Source organism: Mustela nivalis (genome assembly GCF_964662115.1).
Source record: "Mustela nivalis genome assembly, chromosome: 2".
In the NCBI taxonomy this organism is placed as follows: domain Eukaryota; kingdom Metazoa; phylum Chordata; class Mammalia; order Carnivora; family Mustelidae; genus Mustela; species Mustela nivalis.
The window spans coordinates 37,621,184-37,644,075 of NC_139021.1; the positions used below are offsets into that span (position 1 = coordinate 37,621,184).

The following is a 22,892-nucleotide window of genomic DNA, read 5'->3' on the forward strand; positions in this document are numbered from 1 at the left end:
TTTGACATGGCTCTCGGCTGTCGCCAGGGGTGTGAGGGCGCCTGGGTGGCTCAGTGGGTTAAGCCGCTGCCTTTGGCTCAGGTCATGATCTCAGGGTCCTGGGATCGAGGCCCGCATCGGGCTCTCTGCTCAGCAGGGAGCCTGCTTCCCTTCTTCTCTCTGCCTGCCTCTCTGCCTACTTGTAATCTCTGTTTGTCAAATAAAATAAATAAAATCTTTAAAAAAAAAAAAAGAACAGGCAGAGGGCTGGGACCGAGCAGAGACCCCACGGCCATTTACCAACATGAAGCCCAGCAGGACCAAAGACGAGCGGCTGTCGGTAGCACCTTCGTCCGACTCCATCTGGGCACACAGCCCTCGCTGAGGTGACAGTCTTCCAAACACCCCGTGCCAGCCTCGCTGGCTGGAGGTGGAAGCTAATTCTTAGCATGAGAATTGTAATTGTTACTATACAGTGTTTGCCTTTTTGTGCTGACTTGTTTCACTCCCCAAAACGTCTTCAGGGTTCATTCGGGCAGCGAATCCCCTTCCTTTTTAAGGCTGAATAACATCCCATTGTATGTCCAGACCACATGGCGTTTATCTGCTTATGCCTTGACTGATATGTGGGGTTGCCTCCCCGTCTCCATGGCTGTGAATCACGGTGCTTGACTCTGTTCAAGTCCCCGCTTTCAGTTCCTTTGGGTGTGTCGGGCAAGTGGAATTGCTAGACCCTACAGTAATTCTGTTTTTACTGCCTGGAGATGGCACCGTATCATTTTCTGAGATCGTTATTATCTAACAGCTATGAATAATAGAATCATTAGTGAAAGCAGCCTCAGGCAAAGCACCTTCACTGGGTCTCCATCCCACAACTGGTCGTCTGGGCTCAAATCCCAGTAGAGAGCCTTCCCTCGCTTGCATTCAGAGCTGCTGCCGTACCTTAAGCTTTCCCAGCTCTGCTCACTTCTCGCGCGAACAGTCTGAGGAAAGGAGACTTGCCAGGGCAGGAGGGTAAAATGTCAGGATTCAGACAGAGGCTGGCACCTGGGCGACGCAGCGCTCCCCTGGCCCTGGGAGGCACGGTCCTGAGCCGGGGTTAGAACTGGGGCTGGTGCGGCTGTGCTGCCCAGGTCATGTCACTGACATGTACACGTCACATGTACCGACCTGGGCATTTAAGGATTAAGTTATGTAACTATCTGATCCCTAACAAAATACTACAGCCCGGGTGGCTTCAACAACTCAAATTGATTTCTTATCCTTCTGGAGACTGGAAGTCCCAGATCAAGGTGTCAGTAGGGGAACTGAACTCTCAGTCTGAGGCCTGTCCTCGGGGCTCCGAGGTGGCCGCCAGCTCACTGTGTGCCACGTGACCTCTTTGTGCAAACGTGGAGAGACCACTAGCTCTCTGGGGTTTCTTCCTAGGAGGAAACAAATCCCATCTTGGGGGCCCAACCTTCATGAGCTCATCTGAGCCTAACCACCTCCCAAAGGCCTCAGCTCCAGAAGCCACCACTTCGATAGACGAATTTGGGGGCGGGGACAACATACTTTCGTCCATCCCAACATCTCACCCCGAGGTGTCCCTGGGTGCCAGGCGTGGCACTGAAGGCTTTTCCCCATTACCTCACTCTGCCCTCACCTCACACGGCTGCGCAAGGCAGAAGAACTTTGTGGCTAACGGGCCCAGGAAACCAACAGCCGGACGGAGGGTAAGCGCTCAACCAGGATTTGCCATCGCTTGCCCCCACTTTACAGATAAGGACACTGAGCCTGAAAAAGTCTATAAACTTGACAGAGAGGGGAGCTGGGCAGAGATCCAGGCTCCACGTGGACGGCATGCCGTAGGCTTCCTGGCCCTCGGTAAACGCTCAGGGGACAGTAGGCCTGGCCCCGGATGAGGGTCATGATGTTTCCTTCCAGTTCAGACAGCTGTCCTGGCTGCTGTTGCCTGGGTGTGGAGGGGGAACCCCACACAGACAAGCCCCTGTCCCGGAGGCCCATGCCCCCCTCCCCACACTGATGTCTCAGCCTCCGAGCCTTCCCCCTCCCATGAGCCATGACCTGACTGTAAGATGCAGCTTCCTCCGTTGAACTGGAGCTCGCGTGGGGATATTTATTTGAGAGAGAGAGAGAGAGAGCGCACTTGTGAGGGCACGAGCAGTGAGGGGAGAGAGAGTAGCAGGTTCCCGCTGAGCAGCGAGCCCCACACAGGGTTCAATCCCAGGACGCCAGGATCATGACCTGAGCCAAAGGCAGATGCTTAACTGAGTGAGCCACCCAGGCCCCCAGTGCGGGCTTCTGATGGCCAAGGGAAGTCATATGTCCCAGCGTGCACCGCAGCTGTGGCCAGTGACTCCAGCCTCCTCCCCATCCTTCCCTTGAACTTGGCTTTGAGAGTCCCCTGCGCCCCACAGTGCTTGAGAGAGCTTCCGTGGGCATGCGCGTTAGTCTTTGCTCTTCCCAGGTCAGAAGGGTGAGTCATAGCCCTGCTCCGAAGCCTGGTCTGAAGACACCCACACACCCTCCCCCCTGCGCACCCGCGCAGGCACGCGCGCGCGCACACACACACACACACACACACACACCCTGCAGCCACTTTATCTTAGCGTGTGTTATCTTTCTTCCAAATTGCAAGCTCCCTGCGGGCAGAAAGCAAGAGAACATTTTGTCCGGAGTCCCCTGGGAGGCACCGAGCTCCACCTGTCACTCCAGGAAAGCTGATCAAACCAGATTGAGTTGCTGGAGTGAAACCAGAAGCTCCCTGGGCATCTCATCATCACCCCAGAGGGGCCAGAAATGTCCTGGTGAAAGAATGTCTTTGTGTCTCAGACACTCATTCCAGGCCTCCCCCGAGAGGGAGAGGGAGAACTCAATCAACAAGAAGGGCTAGAAACGTTTGCTTTTTTCTCTTTTTCCTTTTAAGGCATGTTTGTTGTTATAATTGGCCCAAATATTTTAATTCCCACAAAGACGTGTCACCTCCAGGCTCCATAATGTTAAAATGTCATCGGGTAACCTCCCTGAGGTTGCTTTCCACCTCCCCCATCGGCTGTCCACAGCCCCCTGGAGGGCACAGCACAAAGCCGGGGTGAGGCGGGAGGGGTAGGTCTCTCTCCTGCCACTCCTGCTTCTATATATATGCAAACTAGGGATACGCAATAAAACAACTGTCTCAGATGCTCAAGCTAAATCTTGCAAGGATTATGTCTTGCTCTTCTCTGTAAACCGCCCAAGAACTGCTGTCTCCAGAACTATTGTCCTCAGACACGGAGAGAACATCATCCTCTCCCAGCGGCAGGAATCACCCTTTCGCCTGCGGCTCTAGGAGTTTTCTCCCACCGCATCTTTGTGTTCTCAGTCCTAAGCACACTTTGCTAAATAATGGTGCGGGGTGGGGGGATCTTTTATTGCTCTTCAGAACATTCATCTAAGCCCTAGAATCCTCAAACACGACTTTCAACTGGGGATGACCCACCCTCCGTGAGCAGCCAGGGGTGGACAAGGGAAAGCATCAAGTTTTTCTGGTCTTGGTAAAGAAAATTCAGGTTGGTTTTGTTTGTTTGTTTGTTTTGTTTTTTAAGATTTTATTTATTTGAGAGAGCACGCAGGCATGAGTGGGAGGCAGAAAGAAGCAGCCTCCCCACTAAGCAGGGAGACAAGGGGCTCAATCTCAGGACCCTGGGATCATGACCTGAGCAGAAGGCAGATGCTTAACTGACTGAGCCACCCAGGTGCCCCAAGAAAATATAGGTTTTCGTTCTTTTTTAAGGCTGTGAAAAACTGTCCTGCTTTCTTCGTATTCATTCTGAAGACAGCGACAATGTGCTCCTCTGCCTCCGCAGGTGGGGTGTGTGCCCACCCCCGGGGGGCGGGGGGACGCCAGGGACAGACCTGTTCCCACAAGCCCCTGGGCTCCCCAAGGCCGAGGCCCGGTCTGCGACTAGAAAACTCCACAAACACCTGCTGAGTCCAAAGGAACCTAAGGCTCAGCCAGTTCTTGGGGCAGCAGCACTTAACTACAGAACCCAACGCCCCCCTCCAGGGGCTACTTTCCTGGGCCTTGGAAATCTCTCCGGCCACAGTCCACCGCAGTCCCGGGACTGAAAGGCGGCTCCTCTCCCTGGGACCTACGAGGTCTCCTGTGTCGGTCCACAGCGCCACCCCGCGGCCAAGCCTGGGAACTGCGCCGAGAAGGCCCCTGTCCCCTGTCATTGCATCATCCTCTGGGGCCCTGGGTTTGAAGAAAACCCAGATCCGGAGCTGCTCTTCCTCAGCCCCACCCTCTTCCCCTATGAGGTCTCTGACACTGGACAGGCGCTGCTTGGACCAATTATTTTGATCCTTATACGTTAAGCCCTTGTTTAACCAGATACTTAAAATGGGTCACTGTGAGAACCCAAAATGTATGAGAGAGACACAGGGGCAAAGAAAGGGTGCCGTGAACTCTTACCAAAGAGCATGTCGGGTAAGGATGCTGACAGATGCGGGCTCGAGCCCAACCAGCTGTGTGACTCTGGGAAGCTCTGTCACGTCCCTGAGCCCTCAGCTTCCCTCTCTGTAAAATGGGGACGGTAAAGCTCATAGAATTACCTTGAGGATAAAAGAGCAGATGCCAAGGCATCGTACACAGCAAGTGCTCAACAGACACAAACATAAAACATGTGTGCTTCTCTGACTGCTCTGACTCTCGACTTCGGATGGTGAGGTGGACAGCAACTTTAGTTTCAGTTTATGGACAAGAACACTGAGGGTCAGTTTGCTTAAGTGACCTGCCTGTTGTCTTTCAGCCAAGGAGGGACAGGAGTTGAAGGCAACTTCGGTTCTTGCCTCCCTTGAAAGAAGGTGGGCAGAGGGCAGAGCCCCTGAAGGAAAGTCAGAATGGTCGAAAGACAGTACGGAAGAGGAGACACAGAACTTGCACCCAGCAACCTCCTCTCTTCCTTCCTGGATTTTAGATTCTTTCTGGAAAATTCTTTCTTCGAAAGTTGGTCTTGAAGAAGCCCAGTCAGGAGATGTGCATTCTGGTGCTAGCTCTGCTGAGGGGCAGCTGTGGGACTGGGTGAACTTCCTCACCGGCCAGTGGGACTCCCCTGCTCCGGGCCTCTCGTCTTTCACTAGTCACTCGTCAACGGCCTGTGCCTTGCAGGTGGGAAAGCTGCCCAACAGTCACCCTGCACTGTCCTTGGGCAGGAGTGTCACCATTTGCCCTCAGAGACCTCGGGGAAGGAGGAAGAAAGGACACAGAACTCTGGCCTGAGGGACGACAGATGGAAAGAATAATTCTTAACTCAATCACATGAACAGGAGATTAGCATTAATCCTTGCTGGGCCTGAGTGACCGCCCGAAGAGGCCGCACCAGCAGCCCGGGGGAGCAGCAGGCTGAGCGCGATGCAGGCCGGGGAGCCGGGCCCCCTGATTTATGGGCAACAGTCAGAAAACGAAGTGAGCGGAGGCTTTGGAGACCAACACGGGGCAGAGCAGGAGGAGAGGCAGACTTCATGCAGACTTTTCCGGGTTCAAAAAGGGAGGGCTCCGTGGTGTACCCGCTCCTTTCTGGGGAAGGGGTGGCCGTGTGTGTGTTTTCGTGTTTTGCTTTTGGCTGATGTTTCAAACATGAGCGGGCCAACTGGGAGACGTAATCACAGGCCTTTCATAACTGCCTAACGATGGCAAGATGAATGGTTTGGGTGGTGCTGGAGTCATAAATAACAGCAGCATATCAGGGCAAAACTAAAGAGCGAGAAAAGGGAGTGAAATAAATCTACTGGGATTCCAGGGCCATCTTTCCCAGGAAAACATCGGGATGAGAGACTTGGTTCCTGTGCCAGACCGAGAGCCAAAATCCTCAACACTCTTCACATGGCACCAAAGCAGCGCGGCATTGACCTTGAAGCACTTGAGGGCAAGTCCAGGCCTGATCGAGGTTGGGATCTAACCCCTCTGGTGCCTGGCCTGGGACAGCAGACTCGTTGTGCCTAGATGGATGGCAGGAGGCAGCATGGCCTCATCGCAGACCAGGATGAACTCAACCTTGAAGTCAGCTGCCTTGTGCTTACACCTGGAATCTGTGTCTTTCCAGCAAATGATTAAGCCTCTCTAACCCTCACTTTCCTGGTCTGTAAAATGGGGACAATAATAGAAATCTGGCTTCCAAGTTTAACTAGAATATTGCACACAAAGCCTAGCATATAGCGGGGTACCCAGTGTTCCCCCTTTATCATTACTAATGACCGCATGAAGTAGCTGGAAACTAAAAGAACCATTCCACTGGCCAAACTGGTGAAACTTATTTTTCTTACACCTCGGGGAGATGCAGGCTGAGGAGCCATGACCATGATAATGGAGGTGTCCTGCTGGGGTTGGGGGCTCCCTAGCCTTCCCTGCTCTTGGCCTGACTCTGTGGTTAACGCAGCCCCCTCCTCCCCCTGTCCTCTCGGCCTTGACTAGGGGAAGTATCCACAGATCAGGACTGGGAATAGGGTGGATACTCTGTCCACAGCCATCCTCATCTCTGGCCTTTGGGGAGGGCCGGGAGGGACAGAGCCCTCTGTGACAATGCTGCCCCAGGAAAAACAAAACCCCAAATTCCAGTCCTCACTGACACCACCCCCACCCGCGTCCTGAGAGAGCTCACTTCTCTTTCGTTACCACTTCGTTCCCAGCCCTGGTATGTTTGACAAGCTTTCGCGGCAGCCAAGCTCTGCCCTTGGTAAGAAGCAATTCCTAAAATTTCCAAAAAAAGGACAGCTCTACAGACCCTTGACAGAAAACAATGAACGATGCATAAAGGAATTTCATGGCTTTGCACAAGAGCCCAAGTTCCAGGCCTTTCTGAGGAAATCTTTCTTTTGTTCTGGAGCCTCTGGCCAGCTTGTCACCTCTCAACCTGGTGCGGGTGCCCCGAGGTCTTCGGCCTCCCTTCTCTTGCCTCCCAGGGCTCAGTGGTCCCGGGGCCAGCTCAGGCCAAGTGCCCACTCGGCTTTTCTCCACATAGACGTCCCAGCCACGGCTCCCAGGGCAAAGGAGAGGAATGCTCCCTCAAAGGCCACTCAGGCTTGCGCGGGCATGATGTGGGTAGACAGGAATGACTCGGGGCCATCCAAAATGCTGGGTGAGACCAAATACCAACACACTCTGACCTCTCTCTGGACACACTTCGGGCTCCATCTCTCAACAGGGAGTCAGGACCTGACATCTCAGACACATCCCTCCAGTGCCTAACAGCTGAGGGGCGAAAGCAAAACGCCATCCCAGGCGCCACTGAAGGATCCCCTAAGTGCGAGGTCGTGGGAGCTTGCAGGGCCTGGCAGAGTACCCACAGATGGCTTAAAGGGACATCTATTAAATGCTGGAAGAAACTCAAGTTCCTGACAGAAGAGTCAGCAGCCAGAAACTAGGCCTCACTATTAAAACAAACACACACACACACTTCGGCCCCATAAATACCTAACTCCCCAAAAGGGTAACATTCACATTTGTGAAAAGTCAGTGTCAAAAATACCAGAATCTGGGTGCCTGGGTGGCTCAGTGGGTTAAGCCGCTGCCTTCGGCTCAGGTCATGATCTCAGCGTCCTGGGATCGAGTCCCGCATCGGGCTCGCTGCTCAGCAGGGAGCCTGCTTCCTCCTCTCTCTCTGCCTGCCTCTCTGCCTACTTGTGATTTCTCTCTATCAAATAAATAAATAAAATCTTAAAAAAAAAAAAATACCAGAATCTTTGGGGGCACTTGGATATCACAGTCGGTTAAGCGTCCGACTCTTGGTTTTAGCTTAGGGTCGTGAGATCAAGCTCTGCGTGGGGCTCTGCCCTGAACACAGGGTCTACTTGAGATTCTCTCTCCCTCTGTCCCTCCCATTCGTACATTCTCTCTCTCTAAAATAAATAAATCTTAAAAAAAAAAAAAAAAAAAGAATGTTAGGAGTGGGAAAAAAAAACCCAGAAGATGCCTATCCTGGTGATCCTCAAACACGATCCCATGATTGGCCTGTGTTGGAATCATGTCGGGCGCTTAATAAAAATTACAGATTCCAGGGCCACGCCGCAGATGCTCAGAAACGTGTGTCTGTAGCAAGTTCCCCAGCTGCTTTGGGTGATATCCAGGTTTGGAAGCCACTGACTCAGTCCACACCGCTCCTGCAACTTTTCTGTGACTAGAAGCCCCTAGCGGTCTTACTCAAATGCAGACCTGTTTCAGGTCTGGGCTGCAGCCCGAGAGGCCATGTTTCTCATGCTGATGCTGCTGGTGTCAGGCCCACCCCCTTCCCCAACCTCCTCCATTCCAGCGAGGACACAGGTAGACTGAGTGGCAGACACGGTGCGGGGTGGGGAAGGGGTTAGAAAACAATGAGGCGGGCAGGGGGCGCGCACACGTGCCCCTTGGCTCCTAGAAAAGTTGCACCAGGTAACAGCCCGTCTCCTGAGGGCTCGGGTGCAGGTATCTTTTATCCCGGCTCACGTTCCCGCAGGACACTTCTTGTCCAGCCCTCTCTGCAGCAACCAGCCAGCCGCAGGTGTGGCCCCAAGGCACCTTGCCTTCGCTGCTCCTCTTGTTTCTGCCCTTGGGGCTCCTGGGGGCCCTTCCCTGCGGTGCCCACATAGCCGACTCAGCCCTTCTAGCACCTGTGCGAAGATGCGAGGAAATGAGCACTCCCTGGGGCAGCCCTTAACCGGGGGGCCTGCAAGCTGGTAAATACAGACTGTCTCCTCTCTCAGAGGTGCGTCCCCTGTCTCCATAGGTCAGCAGCTGAATAAAGCTCGCTTGGATCGGCTTCCACGCCTTCTCAGTTCGCTCTGCCAGGCTCCACATTCCCATCTCCTGAGGTCACCTGAAATAAACTACCTGCAGGTCCGCTATCCGGGCTCTGCTTCTGAGAACTACCACGCTCACGCTTGCCTCAAGTAGTAGCTGCGAAACCCTGCAGAGCAAGGGAAGAGGAAGCTGGAGACTTCAGAGAGGGCCCCCGGTGACCCAGAACATCTGAGACTCCCTGAAGCCAGAGGCCCTGCCCGAGGCTCACGCAGCTGTGCAGGATTGTTCATGGAACAAATTATGCTGCGTCCAAAAAGTAAATTGAAGATCCTCTGTGAGATGTTGGAAACCAGAAGGAAAGCTAAAGAATGAGGATTGTTTCGTTCTCCTGGAGAGGAGAAAGCAAAACCCGCTTCCTAAAATTAGGGGCTAAGGGGCACCTGGGTGGCTCAGTGGGTTAAGCCTCTGCCTTTGGCCCAGGTCATGATCCCAGGGTCCTGGAATCCAGGCCTGCATCCATCCTGCTCAGGAGAGGGTCTACCTCCCCCTCGCCCTCTGCCTGCCTCTCTGCCTACTTGTGATCTGATAGCGCGCTCTCTCTCTCTCAAATAAGTAAAAATAAAGAAATAAAATGTTTAAAAATGAGGGGCTAAAAGCCCTAAGAAAGGGCTGGCTCTCAGTCTGAGCTGACAGAAGTAAGGATGAGGGGTGATAGGCTTATGCTGGGGCTGAAGGGGCTGTGCAGCCATTGTACAGTGCCGAGGGGAGACTGTCTCCCTGTCACTGGGGGCATTCAGCTTGGAATGGAGGGAGGGCAAACTTACCAGGGATAATGCGGAGGGGATTCATTTTTCAGAAAAGAGCTGAGAAATTGTTTCTTATCTAGGACCCTCTTTTAAAAATCCTGGAGACTAGGGTGCCTGGGTGGTTCAGTCGGGTAAGTGACAGCCCTGGGCTCAGGTCATGATCCCAAGTTTCTGGGATCAAGCCCTGCATCGGGTTCTCCGCTCAGTGGGAAGCCTGCTTCTCCTTCTCCCTCTCCCTCTGTGATCTCTCTCGAGTTCACACTCTCAAATAAATAGATAAAATCTTTTTTAAAAAATGGAAACATCTCAAACCAAGTCTTTTTAAAAAGATTTTATTTATTTGACAGAGAGAGCTCAAGCAGGCAGATCGACAGGCAGAGGGAGAGGAAGAAGCAGATTCCCCACTGAGCAGGAAGCCTGATGCAGGGCTCTACCCTAACACCCTGGGATCATGACCTGAGCCCAAGGCAAATGCTTAACAAATGAGCCACCCAGGTGCCCCTCAAATCAAGATTTTTAACAGTATGTTTCTGCCCCAAAAGAAGGAATATTGACTGACCCATAACTTCATAACCCCCCACACCCCAATGATGTACACAACTGAATTGTATTTTAGTTCTGATGTTTTTCCAAAGTGTCTGTTTTCTCATGAGGTCTTGGCACCACCTAGTGGCGAATTAGTCCATTGCAACACATGCCTGGGTTAAAACAGGCTCATACAATTTACTATCAACACGCTCTTTGATTAGCACAGCAATGCAACAAAAATAAATGCCAGGCATAAGTTAGGGACTCAGCTAGAGCCTGGAGTGCAACAGTAATCAAATAAGACATAGTAGCCACTTCATGAGGCTCACAGCTGTAGACAATGAAAAGTAAATAACCAAAGTATTATAGCTTGTGATGCCCTTCAAGAAATAAACCCTTCTGTGATAAAAAATAATGTAGGCAGGAGGAAGCCTCTCCGAGAAATATGAAATCAACTAGGAAGGATGGGGTGAGAGGGGACAGGGGTGCAGCGAGCGGGGAGGAGGGGCTCTTCCACAAACACGGCTCGGTCTTCCAAGTCCTGGGGGCACCAAGGGCTTAGCTGTTCAAGAAGCCAAAAGAACAGCGATTGGAGGGAGAAACTAAGAGGATCCGGTGTTTATAAACATTTCCTGAAGTGAAAGCACACAATGGTTAGGGTAGGTTCTTCTAGAACAGTGCCTGGCTGGGGTTAAATTTTCATTTTAAAAAAGCAGGGAAGGGAAATGCCATTACATGAACTTGGCTGTTCATTCCGACCCTGCAGGACCCTACTCGTGGCCATCAGTGTCAGCCGGGTGCCTCACTCAAGACAGCCTACATCTGCTCCCACCCTGCAGGTTTCCCCGTCACTGATAGGCTTCTGTGCTCTTGCCTAACTACATGGGACCCTCACATTAAAAGTCTAGAACAGCGGTTCTCTATCGTGGCTGCAAGTCACCTCAAGGGGCTCTTAAGAATCCCAGTGTCTGGGTCACACCCCTCACCAGTTAACTCAGCATCTCTCGGATGCGGGCCCCAGGCACCCGGGCTTGGAAGACTCCGCAAGAGACTCCCGAGATGGAGCCAAAGTTGAGATCCCAGAGGCTCTGCAAGGGAAGAGAAAACAGAAACCTCATTTTGTACTCAGTGGTGAAGGTTATGTAAGTCATGAGCCAGGCTGTTCTCTCTTTCAAGCCCAGGCCCTCTCCCCAGGTGGAAGCCCCCACTCGGGGCCGCCCAGGCCCACCACGACATTCCCATGAAGTTCCCACCTGGCTGTTTCACAGCGCAGTGCACAGACCTGTGAGCTGGGCCTGTTCCAGCCACAAGGGTGGTAAGGTCCAGTCATACCTTCCCAAGGTGCAAGGGCTCAGAAGAGCCAGACCTCCCACCCCTACAGCCTCAGCCCGAGTCACATGTCAGAGCAGCCTTGGGGCTTTTGAAGAAACACCGCTGCTTGGGCCCGACCCAAGATGGCTTTCTGGGCAGTCAGAGGATTCTAACGAGCAGCCAGGAGTGAAAGTCCTGGTTGTCCAAAGGACAGTACCCATACCCCTGAGTTCTGGACTGGCCCTTGGTGTTAGGGATAGCTGTGTAACAGGGGGTGTGACTCTGAGGACCCCTGGTGGTCTTTGTGTGATGTACTGTTCCCTGCTGAGCAGCCCAGTCCTGACCAGTTAAGACCACCCAGCTGTCCATCCAGCTGTCACCTGTCCACCTCCCTTCCCACTGGCCCTCCCTAGGCCTGCAGCAGCTCAGCCAGCAATGCTGCGGCGAGTTTCCAGCAGAGCCATTACCTACAAACTTCCTCCTACCAGTGAAAGAGGAGGAACATTCGGGTTCACGCTAATGAAGCTCCGTAAGGAACTGGCAACTCGCTCTGAACCTGAGAGGTACCCTATGGATTCTTATATGAGCAATGATTTTCTTTTTCTTTTCTTTTTTTTAAGATTCTATTTATTTGTTAGAGAGAAAGAGAGAGAGAGCACGCGCATGAGCAGGGAGAGCAGCAGGCGGAGGGAGAAGCAGGCTTCTTAAGCAGGCTTAAGCGACTTGAGCCACCCAGGCACCCATGACCCTATTTTTCTTAAAAGAAAGCTACTGGCACACATCTCAAGGTCTAGAAGGGTATGTGCCAGAAAGATAACGTAGGTTACATGTCGGTGATTTTAACTGTTGTTGCTGTTGCTTACCAGCATATTCTAGGTTTTCTATGATGAATATTAATACAAAAATATTACTTGTGTGTAATATTTTTGAAAAGCTGAGCATCATCTTACAGAAGGAGTCAATTCTGTCTTACACCACTCAGGTGGTGTGTAGCTGGTCTCCAGGTGCTGAGCTCACAATGCTGCTTTTTGGGACACTTCCTGACTTGGCAAACTCCGGAGGCTTCACCCCTATGACAAGAGTCCAGGGGCCACGTCGTACTTTTTTGGCAGTTCTGCAGCACCGGTAGAATCAAAATAAACACATTTATTCATTTTTTGCTGTGGACAGTAACGCCCTTCCTGTGTCTTTTCACAGGAGAAATGGATTCCTTCCCGCATATGTGCAGATTTTGTCAGTGATTCTGCGAAGTATATTCCCCGAAACTCATGTTCTCTGGATAACAGGTATGCCAAAAGAAGAACAACGGGGGAGAGGGGGGAGTCTGGGAGAGATAGCTCGATTTCCTTCCTGGAATCTGCAGGGGCTGGGTGACACTCGTGCGGTGTGAACCAGCGAGAGGAGAATGCGGACTGCAGCCCTCCCAAATCTGTCTGGCCATCACTTTCCAGGAGACAGCTCCAGGGACCAGCGCTCCCATGAACCAGTTTTGGGAAACGTGAATCTATCCTTAAAGCACATAGTTCCTGGGCCTTTTGACACAAAGCAGAGTAAGCGTGCCCTGTCCTGTCGTGACGGCAGGGCGGCAGGCCCCAGGCGGGGTGCTAGGCAGAAAGAGGTTAGGGGACTCAAGGCATGCTCAGGCTTCTCTGTCATCCACGAGCTGAGCCACAGACGGAGTGGCCTAGAGCCAAGAAAACCAATGAGGAATGGCCCAATAAACACTCACAACTGAACATCAGGTGACATTTGAATTTATTCTGTTTACAGACACCACTAAGTCACACTGGTGTTTTTTTCTTTCTTTCTTTCTTTTTTTGCAGTCTCATTTGGGTTGGACACAAATACATCCAGAGGCATGGTGTGAGGGAGACACATGGGACAGCTCAGTAGCCACTGATATTTCGAATCTTCTGTCTCTCCCCGCAGCCCGTCTCCCCCAGAGACATTTCTAACGACTGCTACTGCAAAACCCAATACATTTACATGAAATAACGCCTAACTGTACATTTAAATTAAGAAACAAACCCCACTCAGGCTCTGCTAGAAATGGGGGGCGGGATGACAAGGGTCTGAGGGTGTGAGACACACAGGGTAACGAAACGTGAATGAGCACCCAGTTTCTCCGCAAGTGAAAAAAGCAATGACGGCACTCCTGTGTGGGACAGGACAAGACCTCTTTGACACCCTGCTCCATTGTCAGGTGGACATCATGACTGCATGAGTGTCTGAAAGAGGCCGTCCTTTTAATCACTTGTCAGAGAGGTAAGTACTACATGGTACGGTCACGTTCCCCAAAGTGTGTACCTAAAAACACTGGTCCTACAGAGTGCTCCTTGCAAAAGGAGTTTGGGAATCAAAAAGATTTAGAAAATACTATAGGCTGTTATCTGCTTCCTGGAGAGACACAATGCATATTATCAGATGGAAGGTTCTAGAAATCCCCCCAAAAGAAATGCTTAGCTTCCTTTAACCCATAGTTTCCCAAATCAATGAAGTTAGAATCTTTTTTTTTTTTTTTTTTTTTTTTTTAGATAACACACTTCATAGAACATATTTTGAGAAACCAACCTCCATGGCTTTGAAAAATTTTTTGCAGAAACAAAAAGCACAGAAGAACCAAGTAGCTTCTAGGATCATGTATCTGTTGGTCAACAGCAAAGGGACAATGGGTCCTAAAGACCAGAGCCCCATTCTGATTCCACCCCAAACCCTCTGCCATACACCGAGCCTGCCTGAAACAGGCAGCAATTTTCCACGGTTTCCTTCTGCATGGTGTCAAGTGTTAGGCACGCTGATTCCAGGACGGACTCGAACATAGTCCAGATGGGGGGACCCTATGTCATGCACAGAGGCCAAGTGTTTATAGCCTTTCCCTCGCCTGTAACAATCAGTTAAGCAACCACTGTTGCTTATCTCGTGTCTACAGGGCTTACAAATACACTTGAGAGTCCTTTGTTCCTAATGAAAAAGGAACAAGAAAACATACAGAGCAGCTAATGATTTTCAGCAAGAGTGACACAGACCAAGAAATCAATACAAAAGCTATCCATGCCCAATAGTTTTCAAGTGTTACAGTAAGGACAAGGAAAGATGGAAGCAGTCCAGGAGATTACCAGGAGATTACCGGAATGATGTCAGCATCCCTTCGTCTGCATAATGCCTTATCTTTATTCTCATTTCCAAGAAATTTCGTGTGATATTTCGAAGCAGAGGATGGCAAAAACAAAACTCTCCAACGGGGGGACTTGGCAAACAAGCAGTCAGTCTGTCTCTGCTGTGGGGTGTCCATGGGCGCTCACACCTCCACGGCAATTCTCGCAAACCGATACTGCGGGGAGGCGGGCGCCCTCAGCAACACGAGCCCCCTCTCGGCTGCCGGCTGGGTGCACAGCATATCCAGCAAGCCCGTCAAGCTGACAAACCCCAGGGCTTCCCCGCCGCCGCCGGCCATGGAGAAGTCTCCCTGCGTGACAAAGCCGAGGAGAACTCTGGAGCAGTGAGAAGTCACCCCAGGGAGGGGGCCTGACCACAGGCCCAGGGTCAGAGCTTGGTGTCCGGCTGCAGGGGGGCCCCCGGCCAGACCCTCAGGCTCCGTGGGCGCCTGTTTGTTCTGACTCTTCTCCACTTTCTTCCTCTCTTTCTGCTTCCGAATCTCGCTCTTGAAGGGGTCACTGTGCTTGGATTCCTGGGGCCCACAGTACAGCTGATCCTGACGGAGCCGAAGGAAGTCCTCCTCGGTGGGGACACAGATCATGGAGTGCGGCTCGGGGCTGCCCTTCCTCAGCAGGGCCAGGCTGACCCACACCAGCGCCCTGGGGAAACGCTCCAGGAGGGGCAGGCAGGCCGCGCTCGTCGGTGCTGGCTCCCCGCTGCCGGAAGCCCGCCGGGCTGCCCGCTTGTCCCTGGAGCTGGGCCCACACCAGGTCGACAGCTGCTTCAGCCATTTCCTACTCCTACGTGAAGTGGGAGACACATGTTTGAGGAGATTTTGTTTGGGGAGAAAACATGCCGTCAGAAGACTGGGCACTGTTGGGAGTTAACTTGGTTTTTTTATAATCCATGTAGGGAAGGATCAAAATGGTAATTTCTTCAAAAATTGAAAACAGACATTAATATATTTTTGTCATATTTTTCTTCTTATGGGTCTACCATTTGTAGATGAAGGCCTAAAGGTTTAAGAAGCTGAAGGTAGAGAAAAATGAGACAGAATCTAAGGCTGAGAGAGACAGCTCTGAAATGAAGGAAGGACAGGAAATGAAGTTACTGTACAGAAAAGAAGTGCGAGGCAAGAGGGCTGAGCACAGACCAGAGCGGGACTGGGAAGCCCCATCGAGCAGGGAGCGGCAGGAACACCCTTCGTACAGCGGCCTCTCTGACAGGACGATGTTACAATGAGGGGACATGGAATCACTCCTAAACTCTGGTCATTCCAAAGGAACCAGAAGAAACGGAATTCGGGGATGTAAAGGGAAGAATGCTTACTCAGAGTTCACAGAGGGAACGTTCCTTGGCGCAAGGGGACAGCTTTGTCAGCAAAGACTGAATGAAATAGGTCACAGAAAACAACTGCTTTGGTTTATGTCAGTGGGTGACGGTACTTTAAACCATCTGGGCACATTAGTATCGTGCCCCATATCAGATGTGACTCAGCTATGTCCCCGAGCCCTCTGTGAGCTGGGTGACACAGGACTGGCTTGTCCCCCACCCCCACCCCTACCCAGAAAGTCCAGATGTTCCCCAGGGCTTTGCATAAAGGGACAATGAGAACCTTTACAGCCTATAGCCTGGTCAGGAGGAAAAGAGACCACATAAACTGTATCCAGGGGTCATGGGCACTTACCGCAGAACACAGAGGAGACTGCCGGTGGCATCCTGGCACGCTACCCACTCGGTCCCCACCCGGGCTGGGCACTCTGTGTCCATGGCTTCTCGGGGCTCACTGCAGCTGCTCAGAGATGTGCCCCCTTCGTCAGACCACAGATCCGTGTTTTCAGGTGTGGGAGCGCAAGGCAACTTGTCTCTCCTCGAGTCACTGTCCTCACCACTTGGAGAGGAGGCCACAGAGGGTTCCTCTTGGGCCTGGACTCTTGACTCCCACTCCTGAGCTAACTGCTCCCAGGGACAGCAGAAAGGAGCCAGGGTGCCAAGCTTCACATAGTTGGGCCGTTTTGCAGGAGGGCGCCTAGTGAAAATCAAGGAGGAGAACCAATTTTTGAACAATTTAGGATCGGAACCACAAAAATAATTACGGCCATTGCACTACATCTCTACTTGAAAAACAAACCTACAAAACAAAGTTTTCCAAGAAGTATGATAAAGATAACAACCAACTCTATTGGCCAAGCTTCTTTGTTTCCTTTGGTTTTACTTTTAAAAGGTAATACATCCAGCAAAGCGGCCCCACGTGGCCACCTCACAACTCCAGGGGTCGCCCTTCCTGAAAGACCACAAGTTCACAGTGTCCCTGGAGTCGTGCTGCAATGTCCCAGCGTGTGACAATGTTCTAAGTTCCATGGGAACGGAAGGGGTGCTGGTGAGGTTTCTCCCCCAACTCGACCTGTAGCTGGTGAAAAACAGCCCTGGGGTACTTGTCTCACTTGGGGACACGGAGGAGGAAATGAATGACCCAGCCACCCTCCAAGAGATCATGTCATTATCTGTTTTGTAATGCATCCTTCCAGAGACATTTTGTGGACCTATGTGCAGATATGTACCCTTTTCTTTCTGTTTTGTTACCCATTTTACACAGGTGGTGATATCCCAGACTCGGTACTTCTGTTTAACTGTTTCCATTTCACAACATACCTTGGAGATCATTTCATATGAGTACACGAAGAGATCCCTCATTCTTTTGCAAAGGGCTGCCTATCTTATTCCCTTATACCCTAGCTGATGAGATAGTCCCCCACTGCACGGCATTTTGGTATTTTCAAATCTTTGCTTCTAGAAACAATACTGCAACGAATGACCTTGAACATGTCACACAAGCACAAGTATATCCGCAGGATAAGTTCCTGAATGAACTGCTAAAGCAAAGACAATGAGCACTTGCAATCTGAGAGAGATTTCCAAACTCACAGGGTGACAGTAATCAGCTTTTTTCAGCAATGTATGAAAGAAGAGCCTTTTAGCAATACCACAAGCTAATGAGAACCAGGACCCTGAAAGGCAAGGAGCAGCCGTACCGTTGGCCACTCTGGGCTGAAGGACTCTTAGGGAGTCCCAGACCCCATAGGACAGTGTCCTATGGGACAGGCCCTGATACTCCTTCCCTCACATGCTTCTTACTTTGTGCCATGCCCCAGGGCCCCAGGCAGACAATGAACCTGCAGACTTAATCAGGGGTTCAGTTTGAGCCTCTGCTCTGACGTTTGAACCAAATGTGTTCTGGCCTCCCAAGACGGGCAGCTGGTAAAAAACACTCCCACGGTAATTGCCTCCCCTGAAGACCTTTACATGGAAATAAATGAGCTAGTAACAAAAACAAAAAACAAAAACAAAAAAAAGGTGAAAAACACTTAAAAGTAAATAGTTTATACTCATTAAACAAAAAATTAAAACAATAAGATGGTACTTTTTCCATCCATCAGTTCTATCAATATTATAAGTTGGTAATATCCTTGGGCGCCTGGGTGGCTCAGTCGGTTAAGCAGCTGCCTTCGGCTCAGGTCATGATCCCAGCGTCCTGGGATCGAGTCCCACATCGGGCTCCTTGCTCAGCAGGGAGCCTGCTTCTCCCTCTGCCTCTGCCTGCCATTCTGTCTGCCTGTGCTCGCTCTCCCCCCCCCCTCTGATAAATAAATAAAAAAAAAAAAAATAAGTTGGTAATATCCTATATTATTCGGAGTGAGGGAAAACAGCCACACTCCTAACTACAGGTGAAATCCTAAATTAATACAAACGGCAATTGATGGATAGTACAAAAAAATCTGTGGGCTATATATATATATTTTTAAACCAGAAATCTTATTGATGGGATTCCACCTAAGGTGTGTGCTTTCTTTCCCGTCCAGCTCCTCTCCAGCGACCGCAGTTTCTTTCTTACATGCCATGGGCCTGGGGGGCGGGGGGGAGGTGTCAGATGATCCCCTGATGCCCCCAGACCACTTTGTCTTCTCCTTCCTCCTCCAAGATCCCAGCTCCCCCGAAGCACACGCCCTCAGACAGACCCTCCGCTCTCCCTCCTCAGCCAGGTCCTTCTCCAGCCGCCCACACACCCCCTCCCCCGCCCTCTCGACTCTGGTCACTCAGCGGCTCCGGCACCTACCAAGATCAGCTCTGACGCCCTGGGCTACCAGAAACTTCATGTCCTCATTTCCCATCTTTTACTTCAACTCAGACACCCACTCTCCTGGTGCCACTTAGTTTTTGGTCACTGCTATCACCTGCTCCTCCTTAACATCTCAATTTCAAGTGTCTACCCTCAGAGCGATACCTCCCAGCCCATCTGCCTCTCCCTCACCACAACTCCTCAAGCGCTGGAACTTACTATTCCTCCACCATCTCCTCATAGCTCACCACCGTTCTTGCATGTCTTTTCTTTTTGTTTTTTAAAGATTTTATTTATTTATTTGACAGAGAGAGAGAGAGTGCACAAGCAGGGGGAGCAGCAGAGGGAGAGGGAGAAGCAGGCTCCCCTCGGAGCAGGGAGCTGGCCGTGGGGCTCGATCTCACGGCTCGATCCCCTGAGATCATGACCTGTAACCAGCTGAGCCACCCACGCACCTTCACTTGTCTCTTCTTAAGCTTAAACTCTCCGGTTCATAAGAAGAATCATTCCCTTACAGGTACCCTCAACTCCCTTGACCTGGTAAAGCCCATCCTGGTTACATCCAACTCTCTAACTACCTCCACGCCAGCCCCGATCAACAGAACAGGGCTGGGGAAGAACACCCAGAAGCCCTGAATGGTCCTGCTGTAAACAAGTGCACGCCCTGACATTTCTCCAGTCAATTCTATCTTCTGCTCATCCAGAAAATGGTCTCTATAGATTCCTCTCTCCTTGAATCTCCAACAGCCTCTCTCCCCTTCTTAGTCCTAACTGATAACCTCGCCTCTCTTTTCACTGAGAAGCCGGTCATGATCAGGAGAGTTCTACCTATCTCTGGGCCAGAGTCTACCCTCCCTAAATCTGCATTTTGCATCTCAGAGTCAGCCTTCCAGTAGACTAAAATGAGCGATCTGAGCCTCTCTCTTCCCCACTCAAGGGCTTTGCTCTTGCAATGTCAGCCTCCCTCCCTCTGCTGGGTCCCTCCCCCACCAGCCTAGAAACATGTGCTTCCATCAAGAACATAAGCTCCATGGGGAAAGGCACCAGTGCCTAGAAGACATTTGACACATGGTAGGCTCTAAATAAATACATTAAATGAATGAGTAAGTCAAGACAAACAGGTAAAGATGCATATGGAAAGCTGTTCACAGAAGCGCAGAGCAAAAAATTAGAAATAAACTAAAGAGCCGCTGACAAATTACAGTTCAATATATGGGAGCCCTGGAGGTAACTGCTGAGTTCTATTTTGAGCAAGGTTGACAGCTGATGACTCACAAGCCAAGCCTGGCCCACTGTCTGCTTTTCTATGACCCAGGAGCTAAAAATGGCTCTTGTGTTTTGAAATGGTTAATAAAAAAAAGACTATTTTATGGCACATGAAATTATATGAGATTCAAACTTGTGTGTCCACAAACAGAATGAGGCCGGCCCACAGCCATGCCCGTTCCTCTGTGTATCATCCGTGATCGTCCCTGTGCCACAAGGCAGAGCAGAGCTGAGTGGCTGCCATGGAAACCAAAGGGCCTGCAAAGCCAAAAATATTTATCATCCGGCCTTTTACAAAAAAAGTTTGCTGACACTTGGTTTAGAGTCACATTTATTGATACAGGAAAACTATCCATAATAGATTGCTAAATAAAAAGTACAGGTTTTGAAATAGTATATATACTATAATCCCATTTCAAGAAAATTTGTACCTAAGAAAAATCCGCATGGATAAAGAAATCTAAAGGGTGAGAAATAAGTACTATTGTCAAATAGTACTTAACAAACACATAGAAGACTTAGTATTCTGGGAGGCATGAAATACATGATTACTGCCTTCAAAAGAGCCCATAAGCCAGCAATCCAGGAAAGCACTCCTGTCTTTCTACTCATTCATTCACCTGTCACTTGACCAAGTCCGAACACTGAGCACTGCCTGCCTCTGTGGTTGGATGGTGAACAAGAAAGCACAATCATGGAGCTCACGGTCAAGGAACTACACCATCCCACTATCTCTCCATTCGTCAGTCAACAAAGACAGTTACTAAGGACACCATGCACCAGGCACTGGCTAGATGCCACTGACGCCACAACAAACAAGGGAGTCTCTGTGCTCCCGGAAGCCTGGAATGGAGGTGAGAGTCAGGCTCTAAAAGGTGGCATGCACTTCACAGTGTAAGAGATGCAAACCCCTTCGCTGGCCAGTCCCCCAGGGAGAAAAAAGAGAGGAAAAAAATAAGGCTAGCTGGATAGATACCGACATGTAAAAATAGTTACTTATCTGTCTGGATGGAAGGAATACACCTGTTTACAAAGCACTTTTACACATTCCCATAGTTTCATTAAAGTCTCATAAATACATACCTCTATAACTGGTAGTAAAAAAACGCAAATGCTATTTTGAAGGGACAGGCCCCCAGTTTAGGCACGCACCAACATCAATGTTAGCAAATGACCGTGGGAAGGGTCTCTAACCTGGACAGGCCTACAAGAGCCACATATAAGACGATCTCCTAACTTCACTAAGTCTTGTTTTATTAATTCAAGGAAAAGTCTATGAACACTCCACGTTATGTAAGAGTTACTGAAGCCATTCCAAGCATCACTGGCCAACATTGAGAAGACCCTTCTCTTCCTCACAAGATGTTAGGAAACTGGAGAAGCTGGTTTCTTACCTTTTGTATTTTTCAAGGAGGTTCTTGGCTTGCTCCTCGGCAAACACAACACCCGCGGGGCAGTCTGGGAAATCTCCGGGGATGTCCGGTGACCTTTTGTACTGCGAATGCATCACAGACTCTTTTAACCCGCCAACTCTTGCCCCTCGATAGATCTAACAGAAATGTCAAAAAGACCCTATTAATACACCAACCTACAGTAAAATTAGTGTTTAATGTTTGTATGGAGAAAATGCAAAACCACCTAAATGCCCATCAAAAAAGAGAATGGGTGAGTGTGGAATAATCCTAAAAGGGGTTATACACGAGCAAAAATGATGGAACAGCTTCATCAATCAACACAGAAAAAATCTCAATGTTGAGTGAATATAGTAAGTTGCAAAAGCATAAATGTGGTGAGATATATAAAGTTTAAAAACAAAATATAGTTATTTTATGTGGGAATACAGAGCATACTTAAGAAAGCTATAAAAATAGGCAAGGTAGTGACAAACACTGAAAACAGGGATAGTGATTCTTTTAGGAAGAGGACGGGCAATGGAGCTGGAGAGAGTGCTTCCAATAATTCTGTCATGTTTCATTTCTTTTTTTTTTAAAGATTTTATTTATTTGTCAGAGAGAGAGAGAACACAAGCAGGGAGAGCAGCAGGCAGAGGAGAAGCAGGCTCCCCACTGGGCAAGGAGCCCGATGTAGGACTTGATCCTGGGACGTGGGGATCATGGCCTGAGCAAAAGGCAGACACTTAATAGACGGAGCCACCCAGGCTTCCCTGTAATGTTTTCTTAAGCTGCAGGATGGGTGAAGGGTCCATATGTATTATTTCAGTATCTATACTTTTTTGTATGCTTAAAACAGATCATAGTTTAAAAATTAGAAGTGTTTTAAAATATTCCCCTTCTTTTTATTATTATTATGATGATGATCATTTTATTTATTTGACAGAGCGAGAGAGAGTAAGAGAGTACAAGTAGGGGGAGCAGCAGGCAGAGGAAGAGGGAGAAGCAGGCTTCCTGAAAAGTAGGGAGCCCAATGCAGGGCTGAATCCCAGGACCCTGAGATCATGACCTGAGCCAAAGGCAGTCCACTAAGCCACCCAGATACCCCTATTATTATTTTTTATTAAGTAAGCTCTACACTCACTGTGAAGCTTGAACTCATGACCCCGAGATCAAGAGTTGCATGCCCTACCAAGTGAGCCAGTCAGGAGCCCAAGAAATGAATCTTAAATGATGAACTGAATGTCTATTGTACCAAGCATAATTGCTAAAATTTACCTATGTGATTCTAACAGTCTTATCTATTATACTCTCTGGTTCAAAGTAATATTTAAACTATCAAGAAGAGGGATGCCTGGGTGGCTCAGTCGTTAAGCATCTGCCTTCAGCTCAGGTCATGATCCCAAGGTTCTGGGATCGACCCACATCGGGCTCCCTGCTCAGTGGGGAGCCTGCATTGCCCTCTGCCCCTCCCCCTGCTTGTGCACACACGCTCTGTCTCTCTCAGACAAATAAATAAATAGAATCTTTAGAAAATAATAATAATAAAAAAACTATTGAGAAGAAAAAAACGCACTGGATTT

At 50.0% G+C, this 22,892-nt stretch overlaps 1 protein-coding gene across 4 annotated transcripts in view; it reads right to left on the reverse strand.

The window, feature by feature from the left end:
• Positions 1–13,117: 13,117 nt before the first annotated feature.
• POP1 (POP1 homolog, ribonuclease P/MRP subunit) overlaps positions 13,118–22,892 on the reverse strand; it is a 36,290-nt gene continuing 26,515 nt past the window's right edge. For 2 of the 4 annotated variants that reach the window (XM_082722794.1, XM_082722793.1), the window contains exons 14-16: positions 21,313–21,467; positions 16,223–16,564; positions 14,533–15,335 (exon numbers count right to left, since the gene is read on the reverse strand). In XM_082722794.1, the coding sequence (XP_082578920.1) occupies positions 14,678–15,335; positions 16,223–16,564; positions 21,313–21,467 (1,155 nt within the window). In that variant the 3' untranslated portion in view covers positions 14,533–14,677. Of the gene's footprint in view, positions 15,336–16,222; positions 16,565–21,312; positions 21,468–22,892 lie in introns of all 4 variants that reach the window. The other 2 variants (XM_082722796.1, XM_082722795.1) reach the window with 2 other exon arrangements.